Source organism: Hemicordylus capensis, chromosome 5 (assembly GCF_027244095.1).
Source record: "Hemicordylus capensis ecotype Gifberg chromosome 5, rHemCap1.1.pri, whole genome shotgun sequence".
Taxonomy (NCBI): Eukaryota; Metazoa; Chordata; class Lepidosauria; order Squamata; family Cordylidae; genus Hemicordylus; species Hemicordylus capensis.
The window spans coordinates 247,310,271-247,325,446 of NC_069661.1; the positions used below are offsets into that span (position 1 = coordinate 247,310,271).

Here is a 15,176-nt window from a genome sequence, read left to right on the forward strand (position 1 = left end):
CGAGTGTTTTAGAGACAGAGTGGGGAGTGGGGAAAGAAAGATATGGGATGGGAATATGTTAAGTTGTGTGTTGAAATGTTTCTGCTAATGCATATTTGCATAAATATACCCCATGTGTTAAGAATACTGTGTTTGTCACGGAGTGTGTGTGTGTGTGTGTGTGTGTGTGTGTGCGCGCGCATAGCGGGATGATGCTTAATTTGCAGTGGGATAGGGGGCCTCCAAAGGCATTTATGTCCAGGCTCCAAAATTACCTAAGTGCACCTCTGGAGGGCAGGACTAGAATCAGAAAGCAGATTCTGGTTAGATATTAGGAAGAACTTCCTAGCTGTAAGAGCCACTCTGCAGTGGTCGGCTCTCTTTTGCTCGAGGTTTTCAAACAGAGGCTGGACAACCAGACGTCACAGATTTCATAGCAGTTTCCCAGACTGAGCAGAGGGCTGGATTAGAAGACTGCCAAGATCCCTTCCACCTCTAAAAAGATAAGAAGAGCCCTGCTAGATCAGGCCCAAGGCCTATTGGGTCCCACATCTTGTTTCACACAGTGGCCCACTAGATGCCTCTGGGAAGCCCACAGGCAAGAGGTGAGGGCATGCCTTCTCTCTTGCTGTTGCTCCCCTGCAACTGGTATTGAGAGGCATTGTGCCTGTGAGGCTGGAGGTGGCCCACAGCCAACAGACTATTCGCCATTGATAGACCATCCTCCATGAATTTGTCTAAGCCCCTGTTAAGGTCATCCAAGCTAGTGACCATCACCACAACCCAAGGCAAAGAATTCCATAGATTAATTATGCCTTTGAAAAAGTACTTCCTCTAAAATGCTAAGATTCTATGAAACAGAATAAGGTGTGGTTTATCCCATCTCTCTCTCTCTCTCTCTCTCTCTCTCTCTCTCTCTCTCTCTCTCTCTCTATATATATATATATATATAACACATTTGTATACTTTTTGTAGCTCTCTGATCAGCTTGAAGACAAGCCCAGCATCATTGCTCACTTCCACGAATGGCAAGCAGGACCTGGGCTCATCCTCTCCCGATTCAGGAAGCTGCCTGTCGCAACCATCTTCACAACTCATGCCACGCTGCTGGGGAGGTACCTGTGTGCAGCAAGTATAGACTTCTACAATCACCTGGACCAGGTAAGGAAGGTGGCACTTTGGTGCCTTTTCTTTGGCAGATGGGTACATTTGCCAAGTCTTTTTGACAGACGACACCTTTGGCTGATGTTGTCCAGAGTAATGCAGTGTCGGTGCATCAGAGCTACGAAGGAGGGGTTATTTTAGTCAATCTCACCTTTCCTCTGAAGCCTGTGGTGGCTCCCAAAAACATGTCCCTGAGGATCATGCAGCATCAGCACTGCATTAGTCTGGATGTCTGCTCTTGTGGCTATTAAATAGTTTTTGGCAAAATCTTTAGCCCAATTTCTGTACGGGAGCGCAATTGGGCCCTTATGCTAACTTTGATCTACTTGAGAGGGTCCAGTCTGGATTTTTAAGAGTCCTCTTTATAATGCCGAGATGTGTTGTCAATGCTGCACTAAGGTTGGAGGCAGGTTTGATTAGAGCAGAAGCCAGAATCTGGGATGGCCATTATTAATTTCTGGTTTAAGATTAATTTTACTCCTGTAGGACTGACCCTTGATATTGATAGATAATTTCCAATCTGCTTGGCAGAGGGGCATAGAGGATAAGTTGTTTTCCTTTGGTCTTTCCACTGATTTTCTACTTTCCTTGGGTCATGAATAGTCAAAAGAAATTATTCAATCGCAAAGAAAGGACATTGATCAGCAGAATGATATAAGTCTGCTGCCCTGCTCCTGTAAGATGCTGAGGGAATCCTTTGTACTTGCACCAGTGCCCAATCTTTCATCTCTGACATATTCCAAATATCATTTGTCATTTTCTAGGGCTCCCTTCAATGCCCTTCCTTCAGCATTACTGAAAGGTAGATTTCAGCATATACCTGTTTCACAGCAACACTGCCTTTGTGTGGCACTGGTGAGATCAAAACAATAGCACATGTTCTTTTGTACTGCTGTTTCTATCAAGATTTGAGATTTGATTTGATTTTGCCATTATTATTGAAATTCCCAGGACATTTGGATGTTTTTTCCCCCTAAGTTCTTTTTTAGAGGATAGAGATTCCTATGGCACCTATAAAGTAGCTAAATTTTGTTTTTTAGCATCTAGGGCAATATGAGGAACAATGATAGTCAGTGATGTATGTATGATCTTCTATATATTTAATTCTCTTAGGTGTACCCGTCGCTAATCCAATGTGTGGCAGCTCTCGCGAGAGAGCTGCCAATTAGTGATGGAGACCATGGTGAGGAGGTGGCAGCTCGGTGAATAGCCAGCCACCGGGGGGCGGGGGGGGGGGAGAAGCGGCGGCGAACAGCAAGTCACGGGTTGGGGCAGCAGAGTGGCGGACCCGGCAGGCAGGTGGCCATAGTGGCTGCAACCGGCGGGCAGGCCTGGCAGGGGCTTTAAGATGTATCTTCAATTTCACTTTATCAAGCTTTTAGCAAGGAAGATTGTGTGGGTGTGTGGGGGACAAGTTGGTTTGCACTGTTGCAGTCCCTTTATTCATTTATTTACTCTCTCCATTTGTATGCTGCTTTCTGTCAGTAGTGCTCAAGCTGGGCCTACTTTTGGGCCTACTGGCTGTGATCAATTTGTATGCACGTACAATCCTGGCTTACAACAAAATAGAAAGGATGCAAAAAGGGAAAAGGATGGGAAGGGAAAGGTAGGGTGGGCGGGGAAGCAAAAACTCAGGTGCTGTGGAAACTGCAGGGAAGGACAGAGGCAAAGGGCAGTTGGTTGCAGCCCGGCTGATGTGCAGGGCTTGCTGTCTCACTTCCCTCTCTGATGGCTGCTAACTGAGAATTCTTGGAGGGGAAAAGCCACATTGGCCATTCCAAAGGTAATGGAATCAAGCATGCTGTCACTTTTACCAGTGACTGTAGCCATAAGCACATTTTCCGGCTGATATTATATGTATCCACTGGCAAGAGAACATTTCCTACCATCAGGCCATATTTTAGAAAACCCTTCAGTATTGTAGTGCCTGAAACGTGCAAATGACATCAGTAAGAGAATCAGAAACGCTCTCAAAAATTCTGATTCTGTTAACGAATGTATTGTGCACGTTTCATTAATATTTAAGGGTTTCGGTTTTTTTAAAAAATGGCCTTATAGTAGGAAATGTTCTCTTGCCAGTGGGCGGGGGGATATATATTTGTGTGTGTGTGTTTCATATATTTCACCTTGAAAATTTGCTTATGGCTACAGTCTATTAAAAAGTGGTAACATGCTTGATTCCGTTACCCTTGGAATTGCTCAGAGGCAGTTGGTCAAAGCCAGGCCAATGGAGGCGGCCTTGCTGTCTCCCCTCTCCCTCTGCTGCAGCCCAATGGAATGCCCATTGAGGGAGGCGGTCCTGGGAGGGGAGGAGCCAGATGGCAGTTGTGCCAGGACAGGCTGATGGGAGGGGCCTCTCTGTTTCGCCTCTCTCTCTGCTGTAGCCCGCTGGGATGGCTGAGGATGGGGGAGCTCATGGCTGAACTCACTGCCAGGATTTTGGGAGCCTCTTCGTTTGTTTGTGCACCCAACCATATGCAGTGTCATGCATGGACCAAAGAGAATGGTCAGGTTGCCAAATTTGGCTTTTCTGGTTTGCAAAATGGTGTTTTTGTTCTGCCAGTTGGGAGAACAGGATGATGTATCTCCTGACATACCCGATGTTACTGAGGGACCTTTCCCAGGGCTTGGATGGAACTTTCCAGTCTGGCCAGATGGTAAAAGCTCTCTAGCCGACATGGATGTCTCTATGGCCAGGCACTCTCATGAGAGAGTGGTCCGCTCTGAAGCAGGAGCCATCTTCATCGCATAAGAGGAATATCTTTGTGATGAAATCCTGCTCTGGATGGATGGTTCTGCTCATGAGGTTTGACTAAGAGTGAGCATGCTTTTACCGGAACTGGGACCCCCCTTCCCCGACCTACTAGTACAAGAAAGAGAACAAAATTCCTCTAATACCCAAAACCAAAGGGGCATATCCTAAATTACCCTAACCTATTCCTAGCCGTCTAAACCTATACATCCATACATGGTCATTCATACACGGGATAGGGAAGGGGGTCTAAGGGGGGCCCACGGAGACATGGGGAAGATGGGATAATAAAATTCATAGAGATATGGGGAGAACAGGGCGATGTATCTCCTGACATACCTGCTGGAGAGTTGGGCTGGCGTAAAGTCCTGGACCTGGGATCAGGACCACAAAGCAAGAGAGAGGGGTGCCTGATGCAGCTGTCTTAAGTAGGGTCAGAACCATGTGGTTGGAAAATTCCAGGAACCCTGGGCCCTCAAGGGGCCAGGACAGAGACATAAAATTGGGGTAAGGGATATTAACATGCCAGTCTTAGCGCCAGACAGTTAATGGGCTTTTCCTTGCAGGACAAGCTGAGGTGGTTTGAAAGGGTAGGCTTCTGTTTTTCTAGGGAATGAATGATCTTGGGGGGGGGATCAAATAGGTGAGTGCTCTTCTGAAGAATGCAGGAAGGAATGCAATCAAACGTGTTTAGTACATTGAAACAGGCAAAGAGGCCTTCTAATTCATCACTCCCAGGACAATTAAAGGGATCTCCGCCCATGCTCCCCCTTGGGCATCAGCATGACTCTGCAAACACTTGAGGCCTGTTTCCAGGGTTCTCTTATACAGGAGAACCTCAGTCTCCATAGGGGTTCCATTCTCCACTACTACCGCAGATACGGAAACCGTGAATATTGAATAATTGGGGCAATAGAGATGAGGGGGGAATTCCCAGAGGTAAGGAAAACGTAAAAGGGGGGGTTAAATAGCCCTAAAAATACAGGGGAAAGTGGCCCACCATATATAGCAATAGCAATAGCACTTACATTTATATACCGCTTTATAGCCAAAGCTCTCTAAGCGGTTTACAATGATTTAGCATGGGGACCATGCTCCGCAGGTCCCCAGCAGTGGAAAACAAACAAACAAACAAACAAAAAAACACCCAATAGTGAAAAATCAGCTGAAAATTGTGGGGTTTGGGGGCATTATTTTGTTCAAAATGAGCCATAAAATGGCTCCCGATCTCTGTTGAAGCAAAATCACAGCCAGAAATTACCTCCATGGTCATTTCTGGCCACCCTGACCCATGGATACATAGGTTTAACCCTTTCCCCCTCCCCCCTCCCCCATGTATAGTGAGGTCAGGTATTCATCACTCAACTGCAGATATACAAAACTGCAAGTGCTGGACCCATGCTTAATGGGTTCCTCGTGTATGTGACTTTTCTGACCCTTCCTTTGGCCAGCAATGTCCACGCATCTTTCCTGGATGACAAAATAAAGGTTTTCCATGCCAGCACCGCATGTAGGTGTGTGTGTGTTTAAAAAAGGCCATTGCCCGTAACTGGTGAGTGTGAGTGTGGGTCAAAGAACAATTCAAGCACAGACTACGCCGCTGCATGCTTATTTGTTCTTTGTTAAAGAGCACACACACCACTCCCAGTCTGAATCAGACATGTGATGCGGAGCAGGGGGACTGTTGCCCCACCATAGTTCCAATCTGGATCAGGCCCTCTGGCACCTATGTGACCAGGCAGAAAAGCTTCCATTGGTACCAGTGGCACTTCTGGCTCTGAAATCACTCTCTGGAGCTGTGTTGGCTCATGTATGATTGCTGAGGCTTGCATTTTTCTGAATTAAAATTGGAGGCACACTTACCATCAAAGAGGCTCAATTTCCAAGTGTATCGGAGTAAGAATTACCTATCCTCAAGAGCCCACCTATTATGTTTCTGCACACGTCACCATTCTGGGCATGCCTCCAGAGCAGTGATGGGGCATGGGGAAGAAGCCATAGCTTAGTGGAAGAACAACCACTTTGCCTGCAGAAGGTCTCAGGTTCAATCCCTGGCATCTCCGGGTAGGGCTGGGAAAGACTCCTGCCTGAATCTTTGGTGAGCTGCCAGTCAGGGTAGAGCTAGATAGCTAGATAGACCAATAGCCTGACTCCGTATAAGACAACTTCCTGTGTGCCTATGAATCTTGCTGAAATATTACTAAGACAATATTACTCATCCCTAGCAAAGACAGAGGAGTAATTCCAGCAGAGTTGCAGTAGGGAGCCTCATCGGAGAGTAGATATTTTGACTTCAAAGGAAGCTTTCATTATTCAATTAATTTATTCCTCATAGCACTTTAAGAGTTTGCTCACGGAATGAAACACATGGGATTACTGGTCTCGAGTATAGGGCTAGGATGTGCAACATTTTTCTTCTTTTTACTTTATTCTTGTTTTTGTTCAGTTTTTTTCCATTTCCATTCATTCTATTTTCAATTGTTCAATGTTTCTGTTTTGCTCCTTTTTAAAATCAAGGGTTCATTTGGCTGTCTGTTTTCACTGTTCACTTTTTCACTGTTGCACAAGCACAAGCACAAGAGTATGTGTGTTCTGGGGCAACTCTAGTTTGCAATATGAGCTCTTGACTTTGTGCAACTAGCTAGTGCAACACCCTTGCGGCTGCTGCACAGCACAGTGTTAGTCTGGATGTCAGTCCCAATGCTTTCATTATTAAAAGATTAAAAACAAAAATGAATGGCTTTGAAATGGAGCTTCGAAAAATTGACACCCTTGTTCAATTCATTGCTATTTGTTCCATGAGGCATTAATTTTATGGGAAGAAAGCTAGTCTTGTAGTAGCAGTGAACTGTCACCTTTGCTAAGCAGGGTCTGCCCTGGTTTGCATTTGAATGGGAGACTACACACGAGCACTGTAAGATATTCCGCTTAGGCAGGGGTCAAGAAATGTTGGCTCAGTTCACCAGCCAGACAAAGTGGTTTACTCATCAGTTGTTTCCTTGAGCTATGTACATACATTACTTCTCTGGACTTTTTTCACTTGTCAGGCATCATTTTTCACTCATCACAGATTATTAGACTAGTGGATTTCCTAAGCCCTTCCCTTAGGGGATGGGGCCATAGCTCAGCAGAAGAGCATGTGCATGCAGGGCCATAGCTAGGGGAGAGGGGGCCCGTGTTCACCCCTCTCTCCGACAGCCCCCCAGAGTGAGGGAGGTCATGAAGAAAATAGTGGTGGAGCTGGAGGGCCCTCAGGAGCTGGGGGCCTGGGTTCTTTGAACCTTTTCACTCAATTATAGCTGCACCCCTGCCTGCATGCTTGCACACAGAAGGTCCCAGATTCCCTCCCTGGCAGCATCTCCAAGATAGGGCTGAGAGAGATTCCTGCCTGCAACCTTGGAGAAGCCGCTGCCAGTCTGTGAAGACAATACTGAGCTAGATGGACCAATGGTCTGACTCAGTATATGGCAGCTTCTGATATTCCTATCTTTCTAATTTTGAGACAAACAAAATTGGATATGAAAGGGCACCCCACCACCATTAATTCCTAAAATAAGCACACTTGCCTATTTTCAGGGTACCCCTTGGGAATTCAGAAGTTTACTATCCCGCTCCAAAGTATTAACAGCCTATTCGTCATATCGAGAGCACTTTAACAAGAGAGTTGGAGCAGGCGGGTGGGGGGGGGGAGCTAATGGGATTCTACAGATCATGGATAGCATCCACGTGGGTGGCTGACATTTAAAGGGTACTAATACAGGAAATGATGCCAGATTGTTTGGTTCTTGTTGTTCTGCAAATGCTTACAGCGCTTTAAAGCTCTTTCTGACAAACACCACCATTTAGGAACAGATCAGCTGTCTTAATGAGGGCATCTTTGGCTGTGAAAAGGTCACCCTGGCCCAAAAGCACAATCAGAGGGGGCAGAGGGAAGCATAGGAATAGATCTGCAAAATACTCATTAAACAAACGATCCAGAGAGGCAGGTCTGCAGAGGATATCCTTGCCGCTGTCTCATGGCAGAAGACGATTAAGGTCAAGCGAGTGATTTATCCAGGGCTAAAGGACTCCCAGTCTTCAGGGTGTGCTGGTTTGTGGTAACCTTTGGGATGAAAGACACCCCTCTCTGCAAAGGGCAGATCAGTTCTCGGTTTCTCCCATCTGAAGTACAGCTTGCGTGGAAAGAGTCTGCTTGCTTGCTTGTTTTTCGAAGGCAAGTACTAGCAGTACCTGGAAGTGGTGTGCTTGCTTTGCAGTGGTTTTCCTTGAGAACTGCATGTTCTCCATCCGCTCCCAAAAGAGGGCAGTGGAGGCAGGGAGGAAGAGGAAAGGTGGTAGGAGCTTTGACGTGTAGTGAAAGCCTTGGGATGCTGATTGGCAGCCGTACGGACAGATTATACCATCAGCAGAATCACATTCGGAAGCCTTTCCTGGATTGTTCCACTTCAGGTAGCAATTGATATTGGATGCATATTTAAATGCTTCTCCTTGGAAAACAGTCCCCTTCCTATAGAAAAATAAAGGTCAGGGAGGATCCTACCCTGGCTTTCTAATAATGTAATGATATTTATTGTTGAGGTGGCCACAAGCTGCAGGGCCTTTTCTTTGGTGGCCCCTGGAACGTGGTCAACTTCCGGTATACATGTATAGAATGTATAGAAGGGGGATAGGAGAGCACTGACTAGCCACCATGCCCCAAGAGGGTCAATGCACTCCATGGCCAAAGTTCATGTTCTGCCTGTCTTCAACACTTGCAAGAGCAGAACACAGAGAGAGTGAGGACATGTGTATGGAGCAAGTTTGTTTTAACTTTTATATCCCACCCTTCCAAGGAGCCCAGGGTGGTATACATGGTTACATTTATCCTCACAACCACCATGTTAGGGAAGTTAGGCTAAGAGATAAGTGACCGGCCCAGAGTCACTCAGTGAGTTTCATGGCAGGATGGGGATCTGAATTCGGGTTTCCCCGGTCCTAGTCCAGCACTGTAGTCACCACTACAACATGTTAGCTCTCAAAGGGCCCACTGGTGTCAGGGGTGTGGGTATAGCCACCACATCATCATAACAGTTATTATAGCAACAGCAGCAACAAGAACAGTTCTCTGTTGTCTCATATTCCTGTTTGCCTGTACTAGGGCACAATGTACTCAGTTTCTGAGCGCTTGAAAAGGGCTAGTCTGTCCACTTTTTCCAGAGGGAGATGAAAAGGTACCCTTTTCACAGTGCCATTAGCTAGTTATTTTTCTTACGGGTTTGTTGTTTTGCTTGTTCCCATACTCTCCTTTGCATTGTCCTGCAATTGCAATTTAGTTAGATAGTTTGTCTACACAGGTTTAGGTTCGGGTTGTTTTAACTATGAATAGTTTTCATTTATTTTTGTTGCGAACTGCCTGTTATGGTCTAAAAAGCAATGTTCATTAATGCACCTAGGAGAGCTAAGTGCTATCAAGAGAGAACTGACTTGGTAGCACTTTAGACCTGTAGGAACCAGTGTTCCCTCTAACAGGGATTACCAGATGTTCTTGACTACAACTCCCATAATCCCCAGCCAAAGGCCATTGCAGCTGGGGATGCTGGGAGTTGTAGTTTTAAACTTTTTGTTTTTGTTTTATTTTACTTTCTATTTTTATACTGTAAACCGCCCAGAGATGTAAGTTTTGGGTGGTATAAAAATATGTTAAGTAAATACATACATAAAAATAAAACATTTGGAAATCCCTGTTAGAGGAAACACTGGTAGGAACCTGGCAGGGAAGAACAATGTCAGAAGTGTGAAACTGAGCTGAAATGGAAGGACACCAAACTATTAAGCGAGATTAACAAGGGCTTTAAGTTAGTACTTCACATGTAGGAGGGCCGCCAAGCCTAATAAATGGCACAGGCAGCTGTTTAGGGTTTCAGAATTTAGCAGGCTACGCTGGAAAGCCCTCAAGGGGGGATACAGTTTTTCTCCAGTTCACTGATGTTTAAGACAAAGTATCTGAGCAGGGGGCAGATGTGTCCCATTCCCTAGTTATTTTCCCAAATGGAGACCCTTCCCCTCACTTCATTTACTCTTGTAATGAGGCTGCAATTTAAATATTTTTTCAAAAAAGAAATGCTTGAAAATGAAACACAATTCTCCCCTCTCCCTATACATGCAGCAAAATTCATTTATGCCAGCCCTAGCATTTAGAACACGCATTTCGAGAATTTAAAGTGCTTCCCCACATTATTGCAGTGAGGAAGCCCATGCCTTAGTCTCCATATTATTTCTTTATTTACTTTATACCCTGCTCTTCCTCTACGGATCCCTGAGGGATAAGTGATTGGCTCACAGTCACCTGCCCCTATGAGAGTTTCATGGTTGAGTGGGATTTGAACTTGGGTCTTCCTAGCTCAACACTCTGACCACCACACCATAAGGGTATGAAGACATTGACTGACATCCAGGAGAGGAGAGCTGATCTTGTGGTAGCAAGCATGACTTGTCCCCTTAGCTAAGCAGGGTCTGCCCTGGTTGCATTTGAATGGGAGACTAGAAGTGTGAGCACTGCAAGTTATTCCCCTCAGGTAATGGAGCCGGTCTGGGAAGAGCAGAAGGTTCCAAGTTCCCTCCCTGGCAGCATCTCCAAGAGAGGGCTGAGAGAGACTCCTGCCTGCAACCTTGAAGAAGCCACTGCCAGTCTGTGTAGACAATACTGAGCTAGATAGACCAATGGTCTGACTCAGTATATGGCAGCTTCCTATGTTCCAGACTAATGCTGTGCCATTGTGCAAGGGAGGAGGGTGGTTTTATATGATCTCCCCTTCCCTCTGAAGCCCACTGTGGCTTCTAAAACTATGTCCCCAAAGGCTATGCAAACCTTATGTACTCTCCGTTGTTATATGCCCACCCTTCCCTTTTCTAAATGTGTCCATATTGCTTCCCATATGTTCAAAGAGCTCCCTCTACATCCACACGGGTTTCTCAAGATGTCTCCCATGTTTCCTTTTCATGGAATTGTTTGTGATTTATTCTTCACTATTTTATTTCTCAGAATCTCACATTCTTCTTAAGACTCTTTTCTCCTTTAGCATTATTAGTCATGAGCTCCTACCTAATTTTTCTCTGGGGTCATTAAAACCAGTTCGCCTGAAGTACAGGGCACGTGTCTGACTTCCTTTGGTTTCTCCTCTCTTGATATCATGAATCTGAAGATGACATGATCACTTTCCCCAGGTTTTCCCCACTTTCTCTTCATCATTTGTGAACCGCCTAGAGCCACCTGGGTAAGGCAGTATAAAAACCTAACAAAACAAACAAACAAACCAGTTAAGAACATAAGAAAAGCCCTGCTGGATCAGGCCCAAGGCCCATCTAGTCCAGCATCCTGTTTCGCACAGTGGCCCACCAGATGCCACTGGAAGCCTACAGGCAGGAGTTGAGGACATGCCCTCCCTCCTGCTGTGACTCCCCTGCAACTGGTGCTCAGAGGCATCCTGCCTTTGAGGCTGGAGGGGACTTTTAGCCCTCCAAATAGTAGCCGATGATAGACCTCTCCCCCAGTTCCCTAGTGTGAGGCAGGATTACATGTTTTTCAAAGCCTAGACAAATAAGTTCTTTGCACAGCACATGCAACCCAATGTAACACTTACACTTCATTTAATTTCTTAATGGATTACATTTCATTTAATTTCTTAATGGCCAACTCACAACAATAACTACATGAACTGTAAAACTACATGGGCATAAAACCACTATAAAAACAGGAATCAAAGACACAGATAAAATTACGTTCACAGCCACAGCCTAAAGAGCGAGGCCTTAAATGAAAAGGCTTTGATGACAAAAAGCCAAAGGAGAGGTGGCCAGGTGCACATCGTGAGGCACAATGTTCCCATAACTAAGGTGCCACCACCCAAGAGGTCCTGTCTTGTGTCAAAAGTGAACATTCCTCAGATAATGGTGGCATGCGGAAGAGGGCCTCCATAAATGGGAAGGCTCATGTGGGGACATAGGGAGATGACTTGATTGCTTTGTAAAGATCACTAAATTTGGGGTGAACCTCCCTGAGGACAGAATACCATAAATGAGGGGACACAGCCAAGAGGACATTTTCCTTGAAACTATTATGGTGGGACAACTCTTCTCCAAAGGCTTCAAATGATGATCTTCATTCCAACTCTAGGGCAGGTCTATCAGGATTTTCAAATATACTCCTAAGCTCTCAAAATGGAAGGAGCTCTCTCAGAATGAACCCAGGGTGCAACCTTTTTATACGTGGCTTTTAAAAGCCCCTTTAAAATGATTTCAGTGGTACAGCTCAGGGGACTAGTAATTGGATCATAAGCCTTTCACTTCTAGGTCACCAGTTCAAAGCTGTTAAAGACCTAAAGCCCATTACTGAGAACTCCTAGTGCAGATGCTGCATTGCTCTATTTCTTTGCTTTTGTCTCTCCACCACTCCTCCTTTCTGAAAAATGTTTGCTTGTTTGTTCAATTTGTATACCTTTCTTTAATAAGACACCCCAAGGCAGTTTATAAAACTCGAAGTACAGTAAAACGCCATAAAAATCACGTTTAAAACCTTAAAATCAGTTAAACCATAAAAACCATCACAGAGAGAGAGGGGGGGGGGATATGCATATGCTTGGACTATTTGCCTCAGGTTTTTAGACACCCAGGCGCTCAACTGGGTCACATCGTATCTCAGAAGTGTGCTTCCACACTTCCTGCGTTGTGACACCACAGTCTCTACGCAGACAGCAGGGTGCCGTTCACATTTCCAATGCCTTGTTTCAAATTAAATCACTGTGATATAGAGCTAGGACGTTGTATATCTGGCATTAAAAGGTTGCTGTTTTGGGGGTTGTTAGTTTCCACGAGACTGCTCCCCCTGCTGTTTACATTTCGAAGGCGATTTGCCTGAACGGAGGCATTTTGCTGCTGTTGAGCAGCTAGTCTGGAAAGCGCCCAGCACAACTTGGGAGGAAAGATATACTTTATCCCTTCTAAGTTTTGCATCCTCTCCATCATCATTGTAATGAGGAAGGAGAAGGAAGTTTGTAGCCTGAAATGCCATGTTATTTTTATTGCCAATTTTTCGTAAAAATCCGAAATGTGAAGATCTGTAGTTCTGAGTGACAATTAACTAAAGAGAAAACCAAAAGGTTTATGATGCAGGTGGTGGGCACTTGCCTTTAAGGAGGGGAACCAAAAAAGAACTCGCTAAATTGGAGGATAGCACTGTCACTAGCTTTTAGTCACAGTGACTAAATAGGACGTCTGTACATAAAGGCCTGGGACAAACATCATGCCCTGTTTGTGAGCAGGACCTTTTAAAGGAAAATTCTGAACTGCACAATGGTATGCGAGTGCGATCCGTGCGTGTGGCACATGCCCCTACAACACATGCTTGTGCATTCTCTTGTCTGTGCACATGCACTTTATTGCATATTCCATGACATTTCAAAGTACCGTTGCCGAAGAGTGTTCTGTTCATTGGTGAAGACCCTAGCCTCATTCAGACATTACAAAATTGCCCCACTGTAGCTGTGCAGAGTGGGGCAAAGGGGGAGAAAGTCCCACCCCTGCTGTGTCACACACCCTGGCATTTCATTGCTCACGCTTCCAGCGGGTCTTGTCTGAAGAGGGGAAAGCCAATGCGTGATGGCGGTTGCTACCATGATTGCAGGACAGGATTGGTCCATTCTTACAGTCATGGAAGAACCCACCACCACGCATCTGGCTTTATCCTCCTCAGACAAGCCCCACTGTGTAAGCATTAGCATCAGGGCACACTGCTGATTGATGCAGCAGGGCAGAACTTCATCTCCCTTCACCCTGCTAGTCCCCGGAGTCGTTCTGCTGTGATGCTTTTAATGGGTTCTTTGGGAACAAGATCTCCTGTATTTGGGCTGACTTGGACTCCACTATTTCTGCAAGGTCTATGGAGGAGGTGTGCAGCAATCCCTCTTGCAGTATTAGATTGGATTAGTTTCAATCTGTGACTCCTAAGGATGTGGACAAGTTGCTTGGGGCAGTGCGGCCTACCACCTGTTCTTTGGATCCTTGCCCGACTTGGCTGCTTCTATCTAGCAGGGAGATTGCTGGAGGTGGCCTAGTTAATATTACAAATGCATCCCTGAGGGAGGGTAGGGTGCCTTCTTGTCGCAAGGAGGCAATAGTTAGACCACTCCTTAAGAAGCCTTCCTTGGAACCCTTAGCGATGGATAGTTACAGGCCAATCTCCAATCTCCCATGGTTGGGCAAGGTGATTGAGAGGGTGGTGGCCGACCAGCTCCAGGCAGTCTTGGAGGAAACTGATTATCTAGACCCATTTCAAACTGGCTTTAGAGCTGGCTATGGGGTTGAGACAGCCTTGGTTGGCCTGAGGGATGACCTTTACCGGGGAACAGACAGAGGGAGTGTGACTCTGCTGGTTCTTCTGGATCACTCGGCGGTGTTCAATACCATCAACCATGGTATCTTTCTGGATCGCCTGGGGCAACTTGGGGATAGGGGGCACTGTTTTGCAGTGGTTCTGCTCCTATCTCTCGGGCAGATTCCAGATGGTGGAGCTTGGTGACAGTTGCTCTTCAAAACAGGAGCTGTTATATGGAGTCCCTCAGGGCTTCATTCTGTCACCAATGCTTTTCAATATCTACATGAAACCACTGGGTGAGGTCATCAGGAGATTTGGTACTGGGTGTTATCAGTATGCTGATGACACCCAAATCTACTTCTCCTTTTCAACTTCAGGAAATGGCACTCATTTTCTAAATGCCTGCCTACAGGCAGTGATGGGCTGGATGAGGGATAACAAATTGAATCCAAGGAAGACGGAGGTGCTCATTGTGGGGGCTCAGAATCTGAGGGGTGAGTTAGATCTTCCTGTACTGGATGGGATTACACTCCCCCAGAAGGAGCAGGTGCACAGCTTAGGAGTATGCCTGGACCCCAGGCCTCACCCTGGTATCTCAGGTGGAGGCCATGGCCAGGAGTGCTTTCTATCAGCTTCGGCTGATTTGACAGCTGCACCCATTCCTTGAAGAGAATGACCTCAAAACAGTGGTGCATCAGCTGGTAACCTCCTGGCTTGACTATTGAAATGCGCTCTACGTGGGGCTGCCTTTGTACGTAGTTTGGAAATTTTATTTCAAAATGCGGCAGCCAGATTGGTCTCTGGGGCAACCCGGAAAGACCATATTATGCCTGTCCTGAAACAGCTACACTGGCTGCCAATATGTTTCTGGGCAAAATACAAAGTGCTGGTTATTACCTTTAAAGCCCTAAACGGCTTAGGTCCAAGTTATCA

The 15,176-nt window shown here is 45.9% G+C and overlaps 1 protein-coding gene across 1 annotated transcript in view; it reads left to right on the plus strand.

Moving 5' to 3' along the window:
* The window catches only part of GYS2 (glycogen synthase 2), an 86,890-nt gene that overhangs the window by 31,110 nt on the left and 40,604 nt on the right, over positions 1–15,176 (plus strand). The window contains exon 4 of the mRNA XM_053251206.1: positions 955–1,140. Within this exon, the coding sequence (XP_053107181.1) occupies positions 955–1,140 (186 nt within the window). The remainder of the gene's footprint in view (positions 1–954; positions 1,141–15,176) is intronic.